General features: G+C 44.3%; 2 protein-coding genes across 3 annotated transcripts in view; one reads left to right on the plus strand and one right to left on the minus strand.

The window, feature by feature from the left end:
• LOC143730847 (NLR family CARD domain-containing protein 3-like) overlaps window positions 1-27909 on the plus strand; it is a 128258-nt gene that overhangs the window by 36802 nt on the left and 63547 nt on the right. For both annotated transcript variants that reach the window (XM_077221416.1, XM_077221417.1), the window contains exons 6-7: window positions 10675-10746; window positions 27605-27778. In XM_077221416.1, the coding sequence (XP_077077531.1) occupies window positions 10675-10746; window positions 27605-27778 (246 nt within the window). The remainder of the gene's footprint in view (window positions 1-10674; window positions 10747-27604; window positions 27779-27909) is intronic.
• Window positions 23369-24248, minus strand: LOC143730854 (uncharacterized protein C14orf93 homolog). Its single transcript, XM_077221426.1, has 4 exons — window positions 24156-24248; window positions 23979-24070; window positions 23760-23878; window positions 23369-23662 (listed from the first exon to the last, which is right to left on the minus strand). The coding sequence occupies exons 2-4, from the start codon at window positions 24013-24015 to the stop codon at window positions 23480-23482; spliced, it is 339 nt and encodes a 112-aa protein (XP_077077541.1). The 5' UTR covers window positions 24016-24070; window positions 24156-24248; the 3' UTR covers window positions 23369-23479.

A 27909-nucleotide genomic window follows, 5' to 3' on the forward strand; every position in this document is an offset into this window, starting at 1 on the left:
ATCAACAGAGTCAGCAGATATGCTTGGTGTTAAAGATATAGCCTTCATAAATAGTACACTAGTGTTCTCATTTAAGCATCTCTTCTTGACAGACACATATCTAGCTTCAATGGCAGGAGAGATCAATATATCAAAGAAAATACAAAAATGATCAGACAGTGCTACATCCTTAATAACAATTGATGAAATGTTTAGACCCTTACTGATAAGTAAATCTAGAGTGTGTCCAAGATTATGTGTGGGTCCATGTACATGCTGAGTCAGATCAAAAGTTTTTAAAACAGTTTTGATTTCTTTTGCCATATTGTTTTCTACATTATCTATGTGAATGTTAAAATCTCCAGCAATGGCAAAGCAGTCAAACTCTGAGGAAATTTTTGATAACAGTTCTGTTAAGTTCTCAGCAAAAGCTGGAGAGTATTTTGGAGGCCTGTAAACAATGATAAGTAAAATGCGTGGAGCACCTTTTAACACAATACCCAGATATTCGAAAGACGGGTAATTCCCAAATGATATTTGCTTACATTGATAGACATCTTTATAAAGAGCAGCTAAACCTCCGCCTCTTCTGACAGCTCTGCAGACACTCATAAAAGTAAAGTTAGGAGGGGCTGTTTCATTGAGGATTGTTGCACTGCAACTTTCTTCTAGCCAAGTTTCATTTAGCAACATAAAATCCAGGTTGTATGTGGTTATTAAGTCGTTGACTAAAAGTGATTTATTTTTAAGTGAACGGATGTTTAAAAGTGCTAACAGTCTTACTTTTTGTCCCCACAGCAATCTTAGTATGTCGTGTAATAGGCACCAGATTAGATGGGTTTGCTGTACGCCTTTTGAAGGCCTTAGACTTTCTATCATGTAATCGAACAGCAACAGAAAAAGATACAGGCACACTGGGTTCCCGCTTGTTCTGTAAACATTTGAGAAAGTTATTGTTATCATAGCGGGGACCCGACACATATCACTGAGAGCTGGTATCAGTTGTTTTTGGTTCACCTCGAGCCGCTGGAGGAGGGTGTGAGCCCTGGCGCTGTGGCAGAGGCCGAAGAGCTCTCACAGGAGGAGGGGGAGGGCGAGCTGGGCCCGTAGGCTTTGGTGGTTGTGGGGCCTGGCGTTTTTTGGTTGGTATCTGGGGGCTCGCAGCAAAAGAGTGGGATAGTCTAGTTCCAGCATGCACCAGTTGTTCCATTTTCTCTGAGAAGCACAGAAGTGGAGATGCTGGAGAGAGTGATAACGTTTCCGGTGAGAAGGATTGTTGCTCTGGTGTTATTGGAGGCTGTAATATGCTGTCCTGGTTTCCCTGGCTGTTTTCCAGAAAGTCGTCCTTGGGTGCTGTATCTTGGAGCAGTGCTGGTATGTCACAGTCTGTCTGTGGTGAGCTCTGTGGGCAGGGCTCAGCTGAGATTGTGTTCGTGAGCAGAGGTTGGGCCTGCAATTCCCTTCCATTCACCTCCACTGTAACCATCAGTGGTGCCCACTCAGCTTTTACTTGTGAACACGGACGACCTCTGGGCACATAACATAAGTGAGTAGTCTTGGCTGTGTTTTTAGGGCACATTGGTTTTGTATGGCCCTCCTGACCACACAGATAACAGATTGGCACTTTCTTAGGATTCTTCAGAGGAGTCGCGAATGCAGGTCCTCCTCCAAGAGACTGACCGGCACTGGGATCATGTTCCCGGATCCAAACCTGGAGCTCAGGAGAAAGCATCCTCAAATATTTTTCTAGAATCAAGATTTCACCAACTTCCTCCACTGATCTACCTTTTGGCTGGATCCACTTCCTATAAAGTTCCTTTAACCACACATACAATTATTTAGGGTTCTCAAGGGGTTCAACATCCAAAGAACGAAACTGTTGTCTGTACGTTTCTTGGTTGATGTCATATTTCCTTAAGATGGCCAATTTAACCTCCCATACTCCCATACAACCATACTCAGAATCCTCAACATCCACATTCACGTAAGCCACTCTGGCCTTACCCGTCAAATTACAGGAATTAAACGGAAGGCCCAATCCTCCTTCGGAGGCACCGGCCACCGGCAAACAGCTGCGATTCTCTCAAAAGTGATTAGGAAGTGTTCAATGTCATCAAATTCAGATAAATTCTCAAGTCTTGGCTCTTTAAACTGACCTACATCACAGGTTTCTGAGAGATCCTTCCGACAGGTAGTGGACTGAGACAATGGGCGGCCCGAGACAGCTTCCTCGTTATCAGGAACTTCCAAGGGGTCCCCGGCAGTCAGCAGAGGATTAGGAGTTGGAGTTGTGCGAGCCTGCACCTCCAGCTGCAACAGACTAAACTGGAGTTGAAGACCTTTAAAGCGACGCTCCTGCTGGACATACCATTGATTCGTGTGGCTTTCTTGAGCATCCATCTTTGCCATGTGTGCTCGGAACAGGCTTGTCAAGCCTGCCAGTGTGGCTTCTCTGCTTCCAGTGTCCAGCTCCTCCACCTCTCTTAATTCCTGCGTTGCTCCATCCTCCACCAGCTCCTGGAATTCTTCCTCACTTTGCTCTGCTAGAGCAGGCTTTGAGGCTGTTTTCCTTCCTCCCCAGTTCATGGCATATAGAGTATCTCTATCTCAGGGAAGAAAGGGGAGAAAAAAATTATATATATTTTGGGAAACTATGCCCCCTGCTGGCTGATCCCACCGCTGCCACCATTTGTGAGGGACCAAGCAGTCAAGGAATGAGGGCCATAGAAATATTTCCCAAAAATATATTTTACTGAATCCTAAAACTGCACAACACCAACTGGATTGTGTGCACTTCAACCAGTCAATGATGTACTGCAACTCAAACTAGAATGTACATTTCCAGAAGAAAATGTGAGTGGTGCTTGCATTGGCAAAACTCACCACTCGGTTTCTAGCGTTCGGTTGGCTAGTTTTTAGCAAGATGCTAGCATGATTAGCATGTTGCTAGCATGTTTTAGTTAGATGCTAGCATGTTGTTAGCATGTTTATAGCTAGATGCTAGCATGATTAGCATGTTGCTAACATGATGCTAGCATGATTAGCAAACACATTAGCAATGGTAAATAAAGTTAGCAGCAAAATCATCGGGATTCAGCAGATAAAACTAACTGAACTGTACAATAGACGTATTTAAAAAGGCAGAATCCATCATGTCTGATAGTTCTCACCCCTTGCATGCAGAATTTAAGATGCTGCCTTCTGGTTCTCGCTTCAGTCAGCCATCAGCCAAAACAAATAGATTTAAATTCTCCTTTGTACCATTTGCGAACTCTCTGCTTAACTCTGTAAAGAATAGGTAACGTCTGCACATAAGGCGTACTTGAACTTAAATTTTAAATGTTGTAGTTTTCCATTTGTTTGATCCTGTATTTTAACCCTCTGGGGTCTAAGGTGTTTTTGGGGTCCTTGAGATGTTTTGACATGCCCTGACATTTGTGCTTTTTCAGTTGCTTATAAACATATTAATGGCAAAGGAGTGATTACACTCTATTTGTTATATGGATGGAAGGTGAACCCAGGCGCAGACAGCAGATGCAATGAACACAGGATTTATTGATACAAAAACAGGAAAACAAAACCCACGAGGGGGCAAACAAGACAGGGTAGAACACTCCAGACTAAGACAGGAACAAAATAAAGACACGAACAGACACTTCTTGAATAACTGACTTCTCCAGGAAATACCTACTGTTAGAAACACACAACGTCAAACAATGAACCGACACAGGACAGCAAACACAAGGGGATTATATGGGGAACACTAATTACGAGGACAGGTGAAACTGACTAGACAATAATGACAAGACGAGGATAACAAGGGGGCGGGTTGACGTAACGAGACACCACAAGCACATGGCACAAAACACAAGACCATGTGCTTGCACACAAAACATGGGTCTGTCATGATCCTGCCTCAAGACTAGAGAAATGAAATGACAAGAGGGCAGAATCATGACAGAACCGCCACCTTAAGGAGCGGCTACCAGACGCTCCAAAAGAGGACATCAAACACGAGACATGACAGACTGGGAAACAGACACAAACCAACAAAACATGACAAATAAAAGCAACGGCATACAAGAATATACAATAATGGGGTCCGGGTGAAACATCAGAAACAATAAACTCGGAAGGGGAGGCGGAGGAAACACAAAGTCCTTAGGGGGTAGTCCAGGGGGAACATGTGCACGGGGATTCTTAGGTCCGCGGGACGAGGATGGGGAACGAGGAATCCGAGCAGACTTGGAAGGGGGCACACAAGGAGGTGACTTAGGGGATACAGTTCGTGGCTGAACAGGGACAGGAGGTACAGTGGGCGACGGAGCGGGGATAGTGACAGGGAAAACTGAGGGTGACGAAACAAGTCTCTTGATCGGGGAAACAGCAGGTAAGGGAACAGAACACATAACCGGGGGTGTAGCGGGTGACTGAGGAGTGGAAGCCAAACTCACTGAATCAGACTCGGTGATCAAAAAGTCAGACTCTGGATCTGCGCTCTCAGAAGCGGATTCGGAAACCAAACTCCTTGAATCGGACACGGAAACAAAGCTCTTTGCGGTAGCATGAGGAGCAGCGCTCACCGGGACAGGATCGGGTCCAGCGCTCACTGGGACATGATCAGGTGCAGCACTCACCGGGGCAGGATCGAGTGAAGCGCTCACCGGGAAAAGATCGGGTGCAGCGCTCACCGGGACAGGATAGACAGGGGGTTCAAGGATCTTGAGAAGACGGGACAGGTATTCAGACAGGGTCTTGGCCGCAATGTTTATGGGCATCTCCTGATGCGCCGAAACTGCCTGCACAATCCTCTCTGCGGCAAGATCGGCCGCAACTCTCGGAGAAGAGGGCTCCGAGGCAGCGCTTGCTGAGGCGGGTTCTGGAACAGCGCTCTCAGTCACCGAATCGGGCATTGTGGCTCCTGCAGCAGCTCCAGGAACAGCTCTCACAGAAGCCGTAACAGGTTGAGAACTCACTGCGGGCACATGGGAAGGTTGAGACGGAGAGCGAGAAGATCCCTTCCTTCTCTTCTTCCTCCTGGGACGAGAAGCAGAGTCCATGAGTGAGTCAGTGCTCGGTTGAGGAACCATTGCCGGGTCCGTGACAGGCGGCAGAGGAACGGTCCTCTCAGGCTGGATTGACTCCGAAGCGGACGCCTCTGACGGGGATTCCCATGAGATCCGCCTCCCTCGTTTTCCACGGAGATCAAAAGGGACGGACGGAGCTTTAGGAGTCGTGGAAGCGTCAACCGGGCTTCCAAACATCACGACCCCTATCCGGAGACCTTCAGGGATAACCGACAGTCGAGCAGAAGGTGAAGTTCCTGTAACACTCTGCAGCTCCCGCTGTGACAGAGCGTCCACCATGCTGTGGAACGGGTGGCTGACCAGTTTCTCACGCTCAGCGAGAGGGGGAGGAGCGTTGAGACCCGCGATGAGGTAGCATTTCCTCAGGCTGTCCGGCAGGAAGAACCCTCTTTCCTCCACAAGCCGGACATACTCTCTCAGGGTTAACCTACCCTGAGGAGGGAAAGGAAGCTTGCCCTCCCAGCTGTCGGCGACGACCGACTGCCACCACCGCTCGGGGTCTGAAGACTGCGGGGTTGTGTAGATCGACGCGCTGTCCGCTGGGTTCCCTTCTGGTCGGTTCATTCTGTTATATGGATGGAAGGTGAACCCAGGCGCAGACAGCAGATGCAATGAACACAGGATTTATTGATACAAAAACAGGAAAACAAAACCCACGAGGGGGCAAACAAGACAGGGTAGAACACTCCAGACTAAGACAGGAACAAAATAAAGACACGAACATACACTTCTTGAATAACTGACTTCTCCAGGAAATACTCACTGTTAGAAACACACAACGTCAAACAATGAACCGACACAGGACAGCAAACAAAAGGGGATTATATGGGGAACACTAATGACGAGGACAGGTGAAACTGACTAGACAATAATGACAAGACGAGGATAACAAGGGGGCGGGGTGACGTAACGAGACACCACAAGCACATGGCACAAAACACAAGACCATGTGCTTGCACACAAAACATGGGTCTGTCATGATCCTGCCTCAAGACTAGAGAAATGAAATGACAAGAGGGCAGAATCATGACACTATTAAGCACAAACCGGGCTACTATAATATGTGAAGAACATGTATGTACATGTTTGCATTTTTGAGAGAATATTGTTTATGTATTAAGTTTCTGAAATAAGGTCACAAAACACATACTAAATATGTGTCCACAATACTTTTGACTAATGGATTTTGTCGCCAGAGTTTTTGCTTCAAAATGATCTGAAAATCATCCTGCCTAACCATTTACACAAAACAATACATTGATTTAAATTTTATAAGACACTTTTTGTTTGGAAAGGCGATATGCGTGGAGGCGTGTTCACACCTGAGAAGACAATGGCCGGATAATGAGCCATATAATGAGCTGTATAATGAGCCTTTCACACAGGTGTGTCACTGGGTACCAAAGAATGCAAGTACAAAATAAATTATATATATATATATATATATATATATATATATATATATACTAAAATTAGAAATTGTAACCAATTACAAATAGGTTACAATTACAACAACAATAACAATTTTAACAATATGTGACCGATCACGGAAACTAGGGACACAAGTCGGCAGCACAACTTTCGAGCAAAATGAGAAAGAAGCGTTTTTTTTCAAAATTGGTGAATTTCAATTTTTTGCAGAATCTGTTAGTTGAAATCACGAAGAACCCTCTCCATGTTTGAGATAGCAGTATTGGTATATTTAAAAGCTTACATTTTGAGGTTGAAATCGGCTGGTTTTCGGAGATTCTAGCATGCAGTAGGGGCGTGGCGTGTCATTGTCTGTGTGTATTTCCATACTGGATAAGCCGGCTTTTGCCCCCGCCCTCCAAGTGAACAGCATGGCTACTTATTATGCTGCGCTCTGGCCGGCTCTATCTGATATCAAAATTCAATAAAGATGGACGCCGCAAAGATTGTCGCAGACGAGCTGAACCGTGGCAGTTACACTGAAAATGTTTTGAAGTACTTCTTCGACAAGCCGCGCTGAAATAGCGAAACTGTTGTGCAAAGGGGCCATAGAACCGGCTGCAAAAGCCTGACTCGCTCGGAGAAGGAGGTACCGGTTCTATGGCCCCTTTGCATTCTGATATCCCTGGAATCGCTTCCAATGCTTTTACATGTACAGTTAGGGGCAGAATGGCCTCCGGGTTCCGATCGCCGCACTTCGTGGGCTCGGGAAACTGAACCGGAGGTATGGGCGCGGCGTACGCGCCCTCGGTGCTTGAATACGGCGACTCGCTGACAGCGGTGGCTGGCTGTTTCATATATGACGTCCCGATTGCTTTGAATGGGGAACGTTTTGTGAACAGGGAACAGACTTAATGGACTGGCAACAATCTCCATAGAACATGAACTGGCACAGAGAATCGAAATAGAGGATGCAGTTAAGACATTTGCTGCAATGAAGGCCCGCCGTGCGCGTTTCTGAAACGTAAGTTAAGCTTCATTTGCTCTTTAGTCGTTATTTAAGATGCTGAACGTTATATAATGTGCTTGCGGACATTTCATTTGTGTGTGTTTTACGCACATAAGAAAGTGGTGTAAAGAGATTTGCAACAGTAATTTGAGGAGGTGAAATGTGATTATTTGGAAAATTCCTGTCATAACTGCTTAAAGAAAAATGCTAGCAGGCATTTGCCTCCTGCATAAACTTTAATATTGTTAACATTTTGGGCACACGCGCGTTGCACACTTTTTGCCTTATATGTAGGCCAATGGCTTATTGGTCTTTGTGTGTTGTTGCTGGTTTTGCGTTATATGTATATGACATATTGGTCTTTGTGTGTTGTTGCTGGTATACGTTGCAAATAGAGGGGCAGCACAATTGTTTTTCGCCTAGAGCGACAGAAGTGCATTCGCCGGTCCTGGGGGTGAGTTTCCATAAACATCAAAGTTTGTCGTTTTGTGTTCATTCTAAGAGCACGTACACGTTATGTTTAGTCCATGTTTAGACCTTCCCATACCTACCTATTGTTATTAGCTAGCTCAGGAAAGAAAAAAAAAGCTGTAAAGCACAGGGGGGAGCTTTACAGGGGGTATGGCTTATCTAAATGATATGTAAATGAGCCCTATTGTCACTCCTAGCAGCAGAGAGAGGTGAGAACTGCATAATCTTTCGAGGCCGTTATCTAACCTTTTAGCTTTTTTGAGTGCCTACCTTCAAATGGCCACAACTTCTCCAAATATGATCAGATTTCCATGTGTTACACATCTTTGGAAAGCTTGGAGACTACACTTTCAGAATCTATGAATAACTCAAAATGCCCCAGAACCGACTTGTGTCCCTAGTTTCCGTGATCGGTCACATATTTCAAGTGTATTCTTTCTTTGTAAAAAGTATACATTTTATCATACTTATTTAAAAAGGTAAGGATTCATTAGTTTGAATATTGGAACAAACACTATAATAACATCTTAGTTGATAATGCAATATACCTACTTTATTTTTGACAAAACATCCCATACTATAGTATATTTAACATATGATCAGAAATTGGCGAACCAAAGCTTACCTATTTAATGTGGCAGTAGTCTTTTATTACAGTCAAAACTTTATAATCTATCCAAAACTAATCAACGAAATCTTGTCTAAACATTCATATTTAGTCTATAACATATCGTGTTTATGATATATTAGTATATACATGTTAATTTGCGGTTTGTTGCTTATACAGACATTTTATTTCAACATATTTCAGTCTATTTTTACTCATCTCAGTAGGCTATAGCAATATAGTTTGGACGTGTTCATGTAAAAATAACATGTTTACTATTGTAGGTGCGAGAGTGAATGTGCCTGTGCCTTTCATTCATCATTCACACACAGACACGCAATTCATATTTAAACAGTCCGTTTGCGGTTTACAGACACTATTGAATATCGCGATTAGAACAAAGCACTTAAGAATAAAAAACTTACTACGTCAGCTGGATCTGTTGCTCCTCGAAATTAAACTACCAGCACTTCTGGTACATTTTCTAGCAGCATGTTTCTAGCATCATGCTAGCATGATTGGTATGTTGCTAGCATGATTAGCATGTTGTTAGCATGATAAGCTAGGGTGGTTGATATAGTGTCACTAGGTGGTCGGTAGTTGTTACATATGGTTACTAAATGAGTTCTTAGCATTTTCTTGGCATGATCTGGCACTTACCTAATAGCTATTAGCATGTAGCTATTCATAGCTAGCATATGTAGCATGTTAGAAGTCCTGTTTGCTAGCATGAGTCAAAAAAGCCAACCCCCATCTCTATACAAGGTTCTGATGGAGAGATATGAGTCTTGCAAAATGGTTGCTAGGACACTCTGTTTGGTTGCTAGTGAGTGGCTTGGCAGCTGCAAACATTAAACTCCAAAAACTGCTTGTCAGTGTGGATGATATAAACCAACTCCCATGCCTCTGTGACATTCAGAATGGAAGATATCCCTCTATGGATTTTGGTTGCTAAGGTGGTCGACAATGGTTGCTAGGGATTGGCTGTTTGCTGCCCCGAGTCAAACGAGACCACCCTCATGTTTCTATGACACTTCTATCCGGAGATATCCCATTCATCATGCATAATGCTAGCAAAATGCTAAACATGCTTGCATGATGCTAGCAACATGCTAAACATGCTAGCATGATGTTAACAACATGCTAATCATGCTAGCATAATGCTAACAACATGCTAATCATGCTAGCATCTAGCTAAAAACATGGTAACAACATGCTAATTATGCTAGCATCTTGCTGAGAACTAGCTAACCACATGCTAGCAACCGAATTCATTCATACTGACAAGCAGCCTTTGGAGTTTCATGACTGGCAGCTGCCAAGCCACTCCCTAGCATTCAAACACAGTACCCATGCTACACATACTAGCTGTGAATAGCTATATGCTAATAGTGATTAGGTAAGTGTTAAATCATGCCAAGAAAATGTTTAGAACTCCAATAGTAACTATCTGTGACAACTACCAACAACCTAGTAACACCACCCAGAATACCTTAGCAACCACCCTGAACACCCTAGCAACTACATAGCAATGCCCTAGCAACCACCCAGAATACCCTAGCAACCACCTAGCAACACCATAGCAACCACCAAGAACACCCTAGCAACGCCTAGCAACATCATAGCAACCACCCAGAATACCCTAGCAACCGCCTAGAAACCCCCTAGCAACTACTCAGAATTCCATAGCAACCGCCTAGCAACACCATAGCAACCACCCAGAACACCCTAGCAACCACCTAGCAACAGCTCAGAATACCCTAGCAATCGCCTAGCAACCATCCAGAACACCCTAGCAACCATCTAGCAACACCAAAACAACTACCCAGAACACCCTAGCAACCACCTAGCAACACCCTAGCAACCACCCAGAATACCCTAGCAACACCATAGCAACCAACCAGAACACCCTAGCAACCGCCTAGCAACCACCTGAACACATGAATAAGCCATATCTCAGCACCAGAACATCGTACAGACATGTTTGTTGGCTCGTATGCAATTATGTACCACACCCTAGCAACCGAGTGGCGGGTTTTGCCACTGCAAGCACGACTTCACATTTTCTTCAAGAAATGTACATTCTAGTTTATTTTCTATTTTCCAATTAGTGACACACAAAACACAGCAGATGAAGTTCTTCAGAAGCTGCTGCCTGTGGTTACAGCAACTAGATCAGCTCGGTAAGTAACACTGAGAACAAGCATCACTGTTAAAACATTATAACATCTCTTAAACATTATAAATTAATGGTTTCTGCTGTACTGGAGAATCCTCACTGTAAACTGGAGAAACTGTGGTAAGATCATACACAACTCTTACATGAAACTCACTGAATTCATAAAGTATAATCAAAATGGAATAAAATGCAGGGAAATAACTATTATTACATTAATTACAAGCAAAGCTATTGAAACAACATGATCAAATTCATCAAATTAATTTCACATCTGTTAATATGATGTAAGAGGATTCATATGTTTCAGTTTGAAACGTTTGCTGTATTTCTCCTGCACTGTGAGTTCATGTGTTTGATCTGTAAATAGTGATGTTACATTTGAACCGAGGTGTCGGAGCTTGTGTCGAGAAAAAATGGGCATGCCAGATGAAGCCGCGATTCAAGGCTTGTGTTGTTAACGTGAAAACGTGACTAATGACAAACGAGGCCTCAGTTTGTGTGTATACGTCATCGGTTCGGTCTGAGTGGTGCTTCCGGATAAAGGGGGTTCGAAACTCGCTGTTGTCAGGAGTAGTAGACGCAGTTGTAGTTGTGTCAGAGAGTCAAAGAGTTAGAGAACTCTCATTATCATTGTGTCATATATGTTAATGTGTCATGTATGTGTTAGGGCTGTACATTATATCAGGTTAGAATATTTATAGTATATTGTTATTAATAATTATAGTAGCTATATTATAGTCTTGTTATATTAATTAGATAAGATTATTTGGACTGCTGTTTGTTTTGGATTGCCCTTTTGGATTTGTTTGCTTTCTGTGACTCTTCCTTTTTCCTGGTAATGGAGTCAGCAAGAAAGAGGAGTTCCCTTTCAGTCGATAACGTCAGACGTAGTCGACGTCGACTGAATTGGGATCTCGCTAGAGAGCCTATCCTCTTCGAGTACTATTGAACGAGCCAATGTAATTGGCGTGCGTGATTCGCATCACACACTCCGCCCCCGCGGCGCGGGTATAAATATGGAAGTGGATGCACGCACTAGTTGCCTTTCGCTTCGGAGCCGATCGTTTGATGTCTCTGAGAGTGCTGTTGTCTACAACGAGCGAGTGTGTCGGTGTTCTTCAGGAAGACTCTCCCAGTGCTGGTGTTCTACAGCGCGAGTGCAGCGGTGATCGCGAGCTTTGCGCTCTCAACTGCTGTTTTAACAGCAACAAATTTCTAAATGTTTGTGTGTGTTGATGGCTGGTTAGAGGGCGGAAAAGTGAGTGCTTCACTGTTTCAGTTCTCTGTTCAGTGTTGCCGCGGTGATTCCCCTGTGTGCTCCGGCACTGGTGACGGCCCTATTTTCTGAAAGAGCAACACGGGTGCGTTTGCGTCTTTTTCAAGATGTCATTCCGCCCGTGCGTTTCTGGGTGCGGTCGTTCCCTGTCTCTCTCTGGTGGTCACAATTGTTGTATCACGTGTTTGGGCTTACAGCACGCTGAGACAGCTTTTGTGGACAGCTCATGTTTTCACTGTGGGAACATGACTGTCGCAGTGTTGAGGGCGAGACTCGCCTTCGTTCGCGGAGAGCACGGGTGCTGTGTGGGATGGGTGACCGGAGGGTAGTGTTGGATGTCCCGCCCGGTAACCATTCCCTGTGGGCTCCTCACCCCTCCCTTCCACTGCTGCCATTGGAGCCTCAGGTGTTGTCCGCTGGTCCATCTGTAATGGGTCGGCCAGCGGTTTCACCCGGGGCTCCCCTGGAGGACAGGATGTCGATTGCAGCATCGGAGGGTGAGCTGACTTCTGGAGATGACGACTCGGCTGCGTTGGCTCCCTCTGGGAGTTCAATGTTGCCCGAGCCGGATCCAGAATTATCAGCTATGCTGAAACGGGCCGCCGAGGCTGCCGGGCTCGAGTGGAACCTCAACCGTGTCCCGTTCAGTCTCGGTTGGAATCTGGATTTTGTTATCTTGGGGCGGGCCGCGCTGGTTCTCAGCTCGCCGCCCCAGTGCCTTTCTTTCCCGAAATGCATGGAGAGCTTATCAGGTGGTGGACAGCATCTTTCTCTGCCAGAAACTGCCTGAATAGCTTTTCCCCCTCATTACCCTTGATGGAGGAACGGTGAAGGGTTGCGAGGTGTCATGTTTCAACTGCATCCAACAGTTCTCTGCCGCTCAAGCGCAGACGGAGGTCATCCGGCACATCCTGCCCCGGTGGCCAGCTGCTGCCTCTACCCGCCGCCGGTGGCAGCTCCTCCGCCTGCTCGTCGCCGTGGGCGTTCCCCGGCCGCCGCTCCTGCTGGCCCTCCGCAGCAGCCTCCACCCAGGCCTTAGCATGGAGCCGGCCGCAGTAGAGACGCCCAGCCCGCTCCAGGCGCTGCCAAGCCAGGTGGCAAGCGACAGCGAAAGCATTCTGGAGCGGGCCGCCCCGGAATGGATGAGATGCTCTTGGAGTGTCACGATCACTCCCTCCCCACCGGGTGAGGGCCGGGTGGAGGCTTTGTTTGTGTGTGTGTCTGTTCCGCCGCTGGCTCCCTAAAAAAAAAAAAAAAAAAAAGCGGAGCAAGCGGTACCCACACTTCAAAGAGAGAGCAATTTCATCTGTTCCTGGGTCCCAAGAGGGCCAGTCTGGCGGGTGTGACCCTGTATAGCCTTACACCCCTCAGCTCCCCCTTGGTCGCCAGCAGGCAGCTTGGTGCGTTCGAGGACCCGGTCATCCGCCTTCTCACGCGCCCCCTGCCGCTTGTGGAGACAGGTAAGTGTTGCACAGCACACTAACACCACTCTCTCTACTTTGCTGCCCCACCTCAGGCTCGGCTACCCCGCTCAAGTCAGTGATAGTCATCACATTAGGTGTTGAGCAGACAGGCTCCTGAAAATTCAGTGATATTCATCACACCGAGTGTTGAGCAGTGCTCCTGACTTGTGCGTGCTTATCTTATCCTGCTGGCGAAGGATTGGATATAGCCGCTCCTCCAGCCGGTACGAAGGCCAGTTGTAAACTCGTTCTTCGTGCTACTAGGTGGTGGGTCGTGACCATCTTGGCCCAGGATTGGTCTGCAGCTCCGACCTGAAAGACATGTGCTTAAAACAGATCTCTACCTTCCGCACCTCAGGCCATCCTGTGGGTTGCGTGTAAGGGCGGAGTATCAGTACAGTGTCCTTCCCTTCGAGTGCTCCAGAACCCGTTGGGTCTTCAGGTCAACTGGAAGAGAGTAATCTCGCCCACGGGCTGAGTATCTCTTTTTCAGTTTTGGAGATGGACTCGGTCTAACACGTCTCTCCAATGAGAATGTGTTCAGCTGGTGTTTGAAGTGAGAAAGGGTCCCACTGAAAGAACTTTCAGAGGCTCCTGGGGTATATGGTAGTTGCAGCCATTTGCTTCCTCCATATGTGACCGCTTCAGCGCTAGCTTCAGGATCGAGTCCCGAGGTGACCGTGGCAGAGCAGCTCACCCTGTGTGACTATAGTTCATCCCGGTCTCCTGCCAAACCCTCTTCAACAGAGGGGCCATGTACAAAGGGCGTGTTTTAACGGGGGCCTGGGCGACCCTCGACTACACGGGCATTCGTGCCTCAAGTTGTTAGACATTGCGAACCGTTGCGCAAGCTTCCCTTACATGTCACAACTCACCCGTCACCTCCTCCTTGGAGTCAGAAGCTTCTGAGGACGCTTTGTTCCACTTTTCCCGCTCTACTCAATCGTGCCGCCATCGAGCCTCACGGCAGTTATAGCCAGGGCAAGTGGAGACTCCATCCCCTGGGTCCAGCTGGGTCATGACCATTCCGGGGCCGCTCAGTTGCCTCCCCGGTTTCATCTTCCCGCCAGTGTTTGTATAAACCGAGCGGACTACCCTTGGACAAACACTAGGTCTCAGCTGCCCCAGGGGCCCGCAGAAATGCGTTTAACCCCAGGGAGCCTTCTAAAAGCGACTGCGACTCATGGTCGCCTTGCGCCTGCTCAAGTCAGTGAAATCATCACACTTCATGTTGAGCAGAAATGCTCCTGAAAACTCAGTGAAGTTCATCGCACTCAGGTGTTGAGCAGCAATGCTCCTGTAGCTCAGTGAGTTCGTCACACTCAGGTGTTGAGCAGAAATGCTCCTGTAGCTCAGTGGATTCATCACACGCAGTGCTGAGCAGAAATGCTCCTGGTGCTCAGTGAAGTTCTTCACACTCAAGTGTTGAGCAGAAATGCTCCTGAAGCTCAGTGAGTTCATCACACTCAGGTGTTGAGCAGAAATGCTCCTGTAGCTCAGTGAATTCATCACACTTCATGTTGCGCAGAAATGCTCCTGAAAACTCAGTGAGTTCATCGCACTCAGGTGTTGAGCAGAAATGCTCCTGTAGCTCAGTGAGTTCGTCACACTCAGGTGTTGAGCAGAAATGCTCCTGTAGCTCAGTGGATTCATCACACGCAGTGCTGAGCAGAAATGCTCCTGGTGCTCAGTGAAGTTCTTCGCACTCAAGTGTTGAGCAGAAATGCTCCTGAAGCTCAGTGAGTTCATTACACTCAGGTGTTGAGCAGAAATGCTCCTGTAGCTCAGTGAATTCATCACACGCAGTGCTGAGCAGAAATGCTCCTGGTGCTCAGTGAAGTTCTTCGCACTCAAGTGTTGAGCAGAAATGCTCCTGAAGCTCAGCGAGTTTATCACACTCAGGTGTTGAGCAGGAATGCTCCTGAAGCTCAGTGAACTTATCACACTCAAGTGCTGAGCAGAAAATGCTCCTGAAGCCCAGTGATTTTCACATGTTGTGTTGAGTAATGCTCCTGTCTTTTTGCGCCGACGTCGCTTGCACCTACGTGCCAGGTCAGGAGAGGAACAGGTCTTCATAGTTGCCCCTTATTGACCCAACTAGACCTGGTTCCCATCGACAGCCTTCCTGACTTCCCCTGAAAACTCTTTCAGGGACGGGGCACGATGGCACCCGCGTTCTTCCCCCGGAGATTCCGGGCGGTCTTACATCTGAACGCGGAGGTTCAGGTGGCTATCACAGGGCATGTGATAGTTACCATCACTTCTGCGAGCACCCCCTAGAAATGGGTAGCGTGCTTACGCCTTTAGAAGTGGAACCTAGTCTTCGAGTGCGTCTTCTCTCCAGAGGAGATCCTGAAAGCTTTCGATCACTTCAGTGCTCTCTTGCCTGCAAAATGGTTGGAGTAGGCTGTTTTCCTTCACCCTCAAAATGATGTTGCCTCGGTGTCTAAACGACGCTCATCGTGTTGCAGAAGTGTGCAGAAGCACGTTCTGATCGTCAGGTTCCTGAGGAGCAAGGTCTTGTAAATCCTTGCGTCCCTCTTTATTCTCTTGGGCCTTGTCCCTCGTGCGACTGCACTGCAGAGACCGCCCCTGAGCCACTGCAGGCAGTGAGTTAAAAATTCTGTTATATCAGTTCTCCTGCTCGCGTGGTCTCTACTAGAGGGTAGGGACTTGCTCCCTTTCGGTCAATGTATTGTGCCTGGAGTCTGGGCCGGCTAACTCTCACAAGCTGAGACCTTGGCTCGGATTCTGCCCAAGGTTCCTACCTCTCCCGTAATAGGAGCAGGTGGTGAGCCTGCAAGCGCTGCCCTGGAGGAGGCAGATCCAGCCCTGGCTTCTCTGTCCGTTCGCTTGGTCGTGTACAGAATGCAAGCCATAGACCTCAGACCAGCTCTACAAATATCTGTTGGAACTCAGCAGAGAGTGAAGGCTGTTTCCATGCAAAGTTGCACTTAGTGCTTGCCTTCATTTCGGTAAAAATCCGAGATGCAACATGTCCACTTAGGTGTTGAGCTCCTCTATGATGAGTGTAAAGGGCTCCGCCTGGGCGTTGACGATATGCTTTGCTAAACAGATTCTAGAGTTGGGGGCTGGACGACACCTAGTTGAACCGCTGCTTCCCGTGGGCTCCCTTCTCATGAAGCCAGTTTCACCGTGAGCCCGGTTCAAGTGTCGGCTTGCTGCGCCATTCCCCTCCGATGGACTGGATACGTGCGCCTTTCTACTCCAGTTGAGTTCCCTTAAAATTGAACCCTGTTGAGTTCCTCCACACCCCTCCGACGTCGGACGTGCGGAACGTCTGGTGTTAGGTCTACCACTCGTAAGCAGTGTGGAACGGCGACCCCATATGTGTATTCTTCCACGATACGGCTCCCTGCGGCGAGCCCGTGTCTTCCCTTGGCAGAGTCTCTCTGCCGTCACTGTCCGTGTGTCTCCCCCCGTCTTAGGCTGGAGCCACCCCAGTGACATTCCATATGTTAGACTGCCCGGTTTCCGCCCACTTCATATGTGTATTCTCCACGTTACCTCCCTCTGGGTTGGATGTGGCTTCCGCAGCGTCCCTTCCTTCCAAGGTACGGGGAACGCTTTCCCAGTGGTCCTGTAGGAACAGCAGTGACTTCCCTGGCCTAAGCCCTGTCCTTCCCCGCCTTAAAATTGCGGGGGCATCAGGAGGCTTTTGTTTAGGCACTGGAAGGTAGCAGCGTTAGTGGCGTTTTCAATGGTGATCCCAATTCAGTCGACGTCGACTACGTCTGAAGTTATCGACTGAAAGGGAACGTCCTGGTTGCGTATGCAACCAGGACGTAGTCCCCTTGCCACTACCGCTGGACCACCGCTGACCCCGGGTTACTCTCGGCTCCTCAGCGAAAAGCAACTAGTGCGTGCACCCACTTCCGTATTTATACCCGCGCCGCGGGGGCGGAGTGTGTGATGCGAATCACGCACGCCAATTACATTGGCTCGTTCAATAGTTATCGAAGAGGATAGACTCTCTAGCGAGATCCCAATTCAGTCGACGTCGACTACGTCCTCCGTTCCCTCCTTCAGGGAACGGTGGGTTGTATACGCAACCAGGACGATCCTCCCCGTCGGGCCTCAACAGAAGCATCAGTATCCTCATTTATACCAGCTGGCACTGGCATTTTTATGTTCCCCTACATCCTCTGTTCCTCGTGAAAGGATCTTTTCCACGGCTTATTCTTTGTCCAAGAAGAGGAATCATCTAAACCCCAACACACTTGAAAAAATTCTGTTTCTCAATAAAAATCTATTGTAATCCTTCCTTCACCCAGCCCAAAGTTCAGTGTTGCAATTTGCTCCTCTATATCCTAAGTCCCATAAGCACAACACTGCACTAAAACTAGTAACAGTTCACTGCACAAAACGCACCAGAAACAACGGGGGGGTTGGGGTATACGGACATCATAAGTCTGCTCAGGTCATTGGTTCAGAGTTAATTAATTTGTCTGCTACTTCTTTGCACATTAGCTAGGTGTCACTAGTGAGCAATGCTGAATGAACCTTTGGGTGAAGCAATGGGCTGCGAGGTCTCAGTGGTTCAGGAAGCCTCATTTTGCCATCACTATCTGTAAATGCTTGAACACATGAGCTGCTCCTCATTAAGGTGATACTGCAGTACTGATAGTCACACTGAAAAACACACTCTGACATAATGATATACATTTAACACCCTTTACTTTAAACAGACTCATTCTCAGCACAGTCAGGATTAACAGTCCATTCATTTTAATTTTAGGAGAAAACTGGATATTGTAGAGATTTTTCTCCAGATTTTTATGCCAGAGACGTGACGTGTTACGCCCCTTTCACACATACTCCGTGTGCAGTGTGTATTCAATTCAATTCAATTCAAATTTATTTGTATAGCGCTTTTCACAATACACATTGTCTCAAAGCAGCTTTACAGAAAGTGCATTTCGGAAATGTACATAGAAAAATACAGTTAGTTAATCATGTATTAATTTATGGCATAACATATCGCCGGCTTTGAGTCGTCTCTTCACAGGCTTCGAGTCGTCTCTTCACAGGCGTTGGGGCATCTAAAGTCTCCGTGAGAGGCTGGATACAAACTGGAGCTGACGAACGCTATTTACCTCGGGACTTGCGTCCCGAGATAACAGCAGAAAGGCAGATGGGAAATAATTAGCATAGCTGATGTTCATAATGTTAATGCATTCGAACTGATTCAGCAGTAGTATTAAAGGTTAAGCATTAAGTGAATGCTTGGTTAAAGAGATGCGTCTTTAATCTAGTTTTAAACTGGGACAGCGAGTCTGAGTCTCGAACAATATCAGGAAGGCTATTCCAGAGTTTAGGAGCTAAATGCGAGAACGCCCTCCCTCCTTTAGTGGACTTAGATATCCTAGGAATGACCAGAAGCCTCGAATTTAGTGATCTTAAAGAGCGCGATGGATTGTATGGCGATAGAAGGTCTGTTAAATACACAGGAGCTAAACCATTTAGGGCTTTATAGGTCAGTAGGAATACTTTGTAATTGATACGTAACTTAATAGGTAACCAGTGTAGAGATGATAAAATAGGTGTTATATGATCATATTTTCTTGATCTAGTAAGAACTCTAGCGGCTGCATTTTGCACTAACTGTAGCTTGTTTATTGAGGATGCAGGACAACCAGCTAATAAAGCATTACAGTAATCTATTCTCGATGTCATGAATGCATGAACTAGCTTTTCTGCATCAGAAACAGATAGCATGTTACGTAGCTTAGCAATGTTTCTAAGGTGGAAAAAGGCTGTTCTTGTAATATATGAAATATGATTTTCGAAAGTCAAGTTGGGGTCTAGTATAACACCCAGGTCTTTTACTGTAGTGGATAAAGTAACAGGACATCCTTCTAAATTAAAGTTGTATTGTAAGGGATGTTGTGGGTAGTTTTTTGGACCAATAAGTAGTACCTCCGTTTTATCTGAATTTAATAGAAGGAAATGACACGTCATCCAGCATTTTATATCATTTAGACACTCTGTCAATTTAGATAAGTTAGTGTTTTCATCTGGTCGTGATGAGATATATAATTGAGTGTCATCAGCATAACAGTGGAAATTAATTCCATGTTTTCTTATAATATTACCAAGTGGCAGCATGTATATTGAGAATAGCAGAGGGCCTAACACCGATCCTTGCGGCACTCCATAGTCTACTGACGTTATCTTTGATTTTTCCCCATTTAAACAGACAAAATGGTAACGGTCTGATAAGTACGATCTAAACCAGCTTAATGCCTGTCCCTGAACACCAGTGTAGTTTTGTAGTCGATCCAAGAGTATTTTATGATCGATAGTGTCGAATGCAGTGCTAAGATCGAGTAGAACTAGTATTGAGATACAGCCTTGGTCAGAAGCTAAAAGTAAACCATTTGTTATTTTAACTAGCGCAGTTTCTGTGCTATGATGCGGTCTGAATCCCGACTGGAATTTTTCATAGATATCATTTTCTTGCAAGAAAGAGCACAATTGAGCGGACACAACTTTTTCTAGTATTTTAGACATAAATGGAAGATTTGAGATGGGTCTGTAATTTGCTAAATTATTTGGATCTAATTGCGGTTTCTTAATGGGAGGTTGTATTACTGCCAGCTTGAATATTTTTGGAACATGACCTAAAGATAAAGACGAGTTAATAATATTAAGAAGAGGCTCTTCCACTACAGGTAACACTTCTTTCAGTAGTTTAGTGGGTATTGGATCTAATAAACATGTTGTTGGTTTAGATGCAATGATAAGTTTATTTAGCTCTTCCTGTCCTATAGTTGTAAAGCGGTGTAGTTGTTCTAGAGGGGCCATAATTGAGGCTGAATCATAAGACATCATAGAGGATTGTATATTTACAATTGTGTTTCGGATGCTTTCTATTTTCTCATTGAAGTAATTCATAAAATCATTACTACTATATTGTAATGGAATATTTTGCTCCGGTGATGTTTGTTTATTTGTTAGTCTAGCCACGGTGTTGAATAAAAACCTTGGATTATTTTGGTTATTTTCTATTAGTTTGCGGAGATGCTCAGCCCTGGCTGCTTTTAGAGCCTTTTTATAACGTGACATACTGTCTTTCCACGCGATTCTAAAGACCTCTAAATTAGTTTGTTTCCATTTACGCTCTAAGTTACGAGTTTCTCTCTTGATTGCATGCGTAGCACTGTTGTACCATGGTGCTTTAGTTTTCTCTCTAACCTTTTTTAATCTAATTGGTGCAACAATATCTAGTGTACTAGAGAACATGGTGCTCAAACTGCTAGTCATTTCCTCTAGTTCATCTGTTTGTTTGGGTGCACTGCGCAGCTGAGATAGATCTGGTAAGCTATTTGAGAATCTATCTATAGTGGTTGGAAGGATTGTTCTGCCTGGTCGATAACGTGGCGCAACTTGACAAATTTCAGCAGTACGTATTACGCAAGATACCATGTAATGATCAGTGAGATCATCACTTTGCGGTATAATATTTATATCAGTTGGATTGGTTCCATATGATAAAATTAAATCTAGTGTATGATTTAGACGATGAGTGGGACCACTGACGTTTTGCGTGACCCCAAAGGAGTTTAATAAATCTGTAAATGCAGTCCCTAACGCATCATTTGTATTATCTACGTGTATGTTAAAGTCTCCAACAATTATTGCTTTATCGACATTGACCAATAGATATGAGAGAAAGTATGCAAACTCTTTTAGGAAGTCAGCATAGGGCCCTGGAGGTCTATATAGGGTAGCCAAGGCAAGAGATAATATGGATTTGTTTCTTAAATCTAAGAGCGTAACATGTAGCACAAGTACTTCAAACGAATTAAACCTGTGACCTGTTTTCTGAGTAACATTAAGAATATCTCTATAGATTGTTGCAACACCGCCGCCACGACCGATCAGACGGGGCTTATGCTTATAATAGTATCCTGGTGGAGTAGACTCATTTAGACCGAAATAATCATTTGGTTTAAGCCAGGTTTCAGTAAGGCAAAGTACATCGAAACTATTATCTGTGACCATTTCATTTACAATAATCGCCTTAGGTGTGAGCGATCTAATGTTTAGAAGACCTAGCTTTAGAAATTGTTTTTGTTCACTGATATTTAGATTTTCTGGTTTAATTACAATAAGATTTTTGCTAGATCCTACACTAGATTTATTGTTTGGCCTCACTAAGCGAGGAATAGACACAGTTTCTATATAATGTTCTACACTACTTATATCAATTAAGTTGGGACAGCAAAGACTGTGATTTGGACTTTGACTTACTAGTCATATGGTGTGTAACGTCTTGGAGATGTTGTCCGACAGAACAGCCGCTCCGATTCTGCTGGGGTGCAGGCCATCAGCGCGGTAGAGCCTAGGTCGCTCCCAGAACAGATTCCAATTATTTACAAAGAGCAGTTTCTGTTCATTACACCATGACATTAACCATTCATTTAGAGCAAATAATCTACTGAACCTTTCTTGTCCTAGTCGGTACGTGGGAAGCGGTCCAGACACGATGATCGTTGCTTCAGGCGATGTGCTGCGAACCGTCTCGATCAGGCTTCTGTACTCCTTCTTCAGAACCTCCGTCTGCCGCAGCCTGATGTCGTTCGTCCCCGCGTGTAGCACCACAGCTCCGTGTATGGGGTACAGGAGCAACACACGCTATAGTGCTTTCACATATGCTGCGTTTGCAGTGCGTAACTGATCCGTGGCTGTACCACAAACACATACTCACTTTTGGTATTTCAGATCCAGAAGTTATCAGAAACTTTTATTTAAAAAAAGTTGTCAGCATTGTGATTCTCTTTGTGCACATATACACTCTTTAATAGACGTATCACGTTTAAACACAATTTAAACAACGTATTATTCAATGCATTACTTCTATATAGGTTATATATTAAGTTATATATAATACTCCCTATCATCGTCCATCGCTATGTTTTACTGTAAACATCGTCAACTGCCAACTTAGGGGACATCGCCCAACCCTAGTTTCACCTGAACCAGGACTGTCACCATATCAGATTTATCACTACATGATTATCATGGCCAAACAGACAGTAAAACCAACAGTTAAATAAACCAGACAGCAGATGCAGGTTACAGTGAAGAGGGTTTTTTAAAGCACACGTTTGGTGAAAATCAACTTGCCTTGTAATGATTGTGCAAACAGACCCTTGCAAAAGCGTGAGCATTGCCTCAAAATGTGAGTGTGCAGCTGAAAAAAGGGAAGTGGTGTGTGTTTCACCTGAACCAGGACTGTCACCATATCAGATTTATCACTAAAAATGACTTCCAGAAGTCATAGATCCTCTCCTCAACATCATTAATTCGTCTTTGTCTCTAGGATACATACCAAAAACCTTTAAGCTGGCTATGATTAAACCGCTTGTTAAAAAAACGCAACTTGATCCTACAGAATTAGTCAATTACAGGCCGATCTCAAATCTACCTCACTGCGTGAAAAAGGGCTGTAATCGGGCATGTAAAACTCCTGAGTACTCCTGTGTACTCCACAAATAAACGTGTGTGTACGGGAGTTTGCTGTCCCGTCACAAAATCCCGAATACTCCTGGATATGTACCAAGTTTGGGGAACAGCAGGGAGCCACTAAGGGCCATCAGTTACCATGGTGAATAATCCCCCGGTCGGGGTCAATGCAAGGGAATATTAGCATTTCACACCTTTGGGACACAAGACAGTGGCCTCCTTCAATTGGTCAGAGGTCTTACATAGGATTGGCTGCTCAATGCTTTGTCCCTCCTCTAAACCCCCACACTATTGGTCCAGTTTATGGCCTCATTTGGGTTTATTATTACTCATTATTAATATTTATTATCATTGGTGTTCATGGTTATAATGTCAAGACAATCAGATAGACAAAGTTGAGTTTGTTATTTTTATTATTTGTAAATGACACTGGGCACATGACATATATATACACACAGTCAAAATTCTATAAATAAAAATATGTTAGCACAGAATACACTTTAATATTAGTCATACAATATATAGCACAGCGCAGACAAAACTGTACTACGGGTTGGAGGTCGAACAACCCACACCGACTTTCCATCCAAGATGGCATCCTCCTCTTCAGACATGTGGTCAACTGTTGCAGTCTTCCAGATAGCTGCCTCTTCCTCTGTCTGGAGAACGCCAGTCCTGCTGCTCAGAAGCTGCAAAATAGGAGGGAAAAAAGTAATTAAACCACTGAAAATATCAAATGGGTTGGGATGGAGTCTTTTACTGAGATTTATATTTATTTATACTTACTCTTCTTTTTCTTTGTCTCATGCGTGCAATGATCCTGCTGTCCTCCATCTTGTCTTTGTTCTCATCTTGGGCCATCCTGTAACCCCTTCTAACAGTTTCAAAATACGTCTTGCAGGATGCTAGAGAGAGGGAGATAGTGAGGGGGGAGAATGTGTTTATTTACTAACTAATCTATACAGTTAAATAGTTGTAGCCTTGGGACATTCTCTTGTGACTTACCTTTAACAACAGCAGGATCTACGTCCGGTACAGCCATGGAGACGCCATTAAAAAGATAGGTTGTGACCTCGAGGTTGTGGGGGGAGGATAGACTGTGGAGCAGTAATTAAAGAAGGTTGATTAAAAACATAATTTAGAAGAAAGGACTGTTATGAAACAATAGTTTTAAAGATATACCTTGTCTGTTGGTCATATTTGTGTATGTTGTTTTCCCCATTGTGCAATCTCCGTACAGCTTCCTGTAAAAATCCAACATAGTATGAGGGCTCAATTCAATACATTAATAAATAAAACACACAAAGTTAAGCAGACACCGCCAAATGTTTGTGACAGTCAGAAAATAACTTACCGCAACAGAATTATTCTCAGCTCTCTTTAATTTCTTTGAAGAAGGCTCCTCTTTTGCCTCTTTGAGCTCATTGATGTCAGCCTCCATCTTATCCAATCCCTTGTCCATCGTCTCCAGCTTTTCAAATATCCTCTTCAAACTTGTATTTACCATATACACCAGTCTGTTTTCGTTCAGACTCGGAGTTTGAATAGCCACATACACCCAGGACACCCAGATACAAACAGCCTAATCACCTTTCCTGAATACTAATGAGGGGGGCAGGGGAATAGGGGCAATCTTGAGCTGCCAGTCCCAAAACAAATTAGCATTTACAAAGCCAAGCCATCAACTAAAAGCATGTGGTCAGACAAGTTCCTGTTTTCGGGCCTTTGCGGGCATTTACAGGTACGCATAACAAAGTTCCAAAGATCCCTGCCAAACAGCACATTTTGCGGGCATATTCATTGTCTGAATTCTCCCGTATACACCCCTTTTGACGCAGTGCCTTTTCTGTCAAAAATATTAGAAAAGGTAGTATCCTCACAACTGTGTTCCTTTCTTGAAAGAAATGATATCTGCGAGGATTCCCAGTCAGGATTTAGACCGCACCATAGCACTGAGACAGCTCTCATTAGAGTCACAAATGATTTGCTCTTATCATCTGATCGTGGTTGTATCTCTCTATTAGTGCTACTCGATCTTAGTGCTGCATTTGACACCATTGACCACAACATTCTCTTAAATAGACTATAAAACTATGTTGGCATTAGTGGAATTGCATTAGCATGGTTTAAATCATATTTATCTGACCGCTATCAGTTTGTAGCAATAAATGAAGAGATGTCTTATCGATCTCAAGTTCAGTATGGCGTACCACAAGGCTCAGTACTAGGACCGCTGCTGTTCACTCTGTACATGCTACCTTTAGGAGATATCATTAGGAAACATGGACTTAGTTTTCACTGTTATGCTGATGATACCCAGCTCTATATTTCTTCCAAACCTAACGAAACTCACCAATTCACAAAATTATCGGAATGCATAGTTGATATCAAAAATTGGATGACTAGTAATTTCCTACTACTAAATTCTGAAAAAACAGAGATTCTAATTATTGGACAAAAAACTTCCACGCGTAATAACCTAGAATACCGTCTAACACTTGATAGCTGCTCTGTTAAGTCTTCGTCGTCAGTTAGAAACCTGGGTGTGCTCTTTGATACCAATCTTTCATTTGAAAGTCACGTGTCTAGTGTCTGTGAAACCGCATTTTTCCATCTTAAAAATATATCTAAATTACGTCATATGCTCTCATTGACAAATGCGGAACAACTAGTTAATGCGTTCATGACATCAAGGCTAGATTATTGTAATGCTCTACTGGGTGGTTGCCCTGCACGCTTAATAAACAAACTACAGCTAGTTCAAAATGCAGCCGCTAGAGTTCTTACCAGAACCAGGAAGTACGACCATATTAGCCCGGTTCTGTCAACACTGCATTGGCTCCCTATTAAACATTGTATACATTTTTAAATATTGCTGATTACTTACAAAGCACTAAATGGTTTAGCTCCCCAGTACTTGAGCGAGCTCTTAACGCATTATAGTCCTTCACGTCTATTGCGATCTCAAAGTTTTGGCCAGTTGATAATACCTAGAATATCTAAATCGACTGCTGGCGGTAGATCCTTTTCCTATTTAGCACCAAAACTTTGGAACAATCTTCCTAAGATTGTCCGGGAAGCAGACACAGTCTGTCAGTTCAAAGCTAGACTAAAAACACATCTCTTTGACCTAGCATTCACATAACACTCTATAGACTTCTATAATTCAATATTAGGCTGCTTAGATTAGGTCAGCCGGAACTGGGAACACTTCCCTTAAATCCTGATGTACTCGTTACATCATAAGAAGAATGGCATCTACGCTAATTTTAGTGTCTTTGTTTATCCCGAGGTTTTCCCGCAGCCTGCCGGATCCAGGCCGTTTCCAGATCTGACGAAGGACTTTCGCCTGGACCTGATGACAATGCAGTGCTGAAGTGCCAACTAGCCTCTCCCTATGGAGGATCCCTATACCTCTCTACAGATAAAGCGTTGTGGAATTTTTCGGTTCGCGTACCTACCCAAAGTGATAAGATAAAATAAAATTCTGCATCAAAATTTATAGACAAGACAAGTAGTTTGTTTAGGCATGGTTTGTAAGGAATTACAAACCTGCGCACATATATTCAAACGCACATAACTATAGAATCAATTCTTAATGCGCATGTGAACGCCATCAGCGTCTATCACAGGTTCACGTTTATAGTCTGTTTAGAGAGAACAGTGTCGTCTTAGCGGCCCCTAATTTAATAACAAATGATCATTTAGACGGAAGTGAATCAATCGAAACTAACTTTAGCTGGATTTTTTTTTTTCAAGAACCACTATAAAACCAAACCAATCTCTGTTACCTTAAATTATATGTTTATCTCTGTAAAGCTGCTTTGAATCAATCTACATTGTTAAAAGCGCTATATAAATGAGGATGACTTGACTTGACTTGACTACATGATTATCATGGCCAAAATTACACACGATAACAAAATATCGCCATATCTATGGAAACATTGAAAAATAATAATAATAATGCTATCAGTCAAATTCATCTTTACTTTGTTAAAAAGAAGAATGAATGTACATTTCCTGAAGAAAATGTGAGTGGGTGCTTGCAGTGGCAAGATAGTGACAAATGCGCTAAGTTGGCAACACTGATACAGTCTCGCTGCTTCCACGCGTCCACTTCAGAGGGATATTACGACACTCATAGATAGCACGTTTCATCCTCTGTTGGAACAAGTGTGGCTAACTTCTGTCAACTTCGTCTATAAGCAAGGACAAAAATAAAGCAATTTAATTTGAATCAATATCAATTCTGGAATAAGAAAAATCTATTTTAAAACAGTAAACAAAAAAATTGCGATAGTTTGGTGAATTTTTTTTTTTTTCCCAGCCCTAACACACACACACACACACACACACACACACACACGTTCCATAACATGTTTACAAATACATTAAGCACACACACACATGTTCGGTTTCTATGTTTTATGAGGACGTCCATAGAAATAATGATATTTATACTGTACAAACTGTATATTTGATCCCCTAATCCTAACTGATGTGATTTGACAAAGTGAACTGATGAGTATTTCTATACATTTCATATTGACAGCATTATGTTATTTATTTTTTGAGTGGTCATGTTTATCTCTGGATATAGGCTTAATGTGTGTCATTGTTCTCTACAGGTTGTATGATTGTGGTCTCACAGATGAAGGTTGTGTTGCTCTGGCTTCAGGTCTGAGATCAAACCCCTCACACCTGAGAGAACTGAATCTTTCTGAGAATAAACTAGGAGACTCAGGAATCAAGCAGCTTTCTGATCTACTGGCAAATCCTCACTGTAAACTGGAAATACTGAGGTAAGATCATCTCTACCATAAAGACTCAGAGGAGGATTAATAAGGATTAATATGTAGATAGTGCATACAATATATGTTTGGCGTAAGCCCCATCCGACGGTTTAGCGACAGATTCCTGCTCGTTGTACCAT

This window comes from Siphateles boraxobius, unplaced genomic scaffold, assembly GCF_051911475.1.
Source record: "Siphateles boraxobius isolate OS27281-9 unplaced genomic scaffold, OSU_SipBor_1 82, whole genome shotgun sequence".
NCBI classification, from domain to species: domain Eukaryota; kingdom Metazoa; phylum Chordata; class Actinopteri; order Cypriniformes; family Leuciscidae; genus Siphateles; species Siphateles boraxobius.

Bases quoted from the DNA above. Each gene is read 5' to 3' on its own strand.
- LOC143730854 (XM_077221426.1), bottom strand. From the start codon at position 24,015: ATGGCTGTACCGGACGTAGATCCTGCTGTTGTTAAAG. The intron at 23,879-23,978 runs GTAAGTCACAAG...CCCTCTCTCTAG, and splicing joins AGATCCTGCTGTTGTTAAAG to CATCCTGCAAGACGTATTTT. The intron at 23,663-23,759 runs GTAAGTATAAAT...CCTATTTTGCAG, and splicing joins TGAGACAAAGAAAAAGAAGA to CTTCTGAGCAGCAGGACTGG.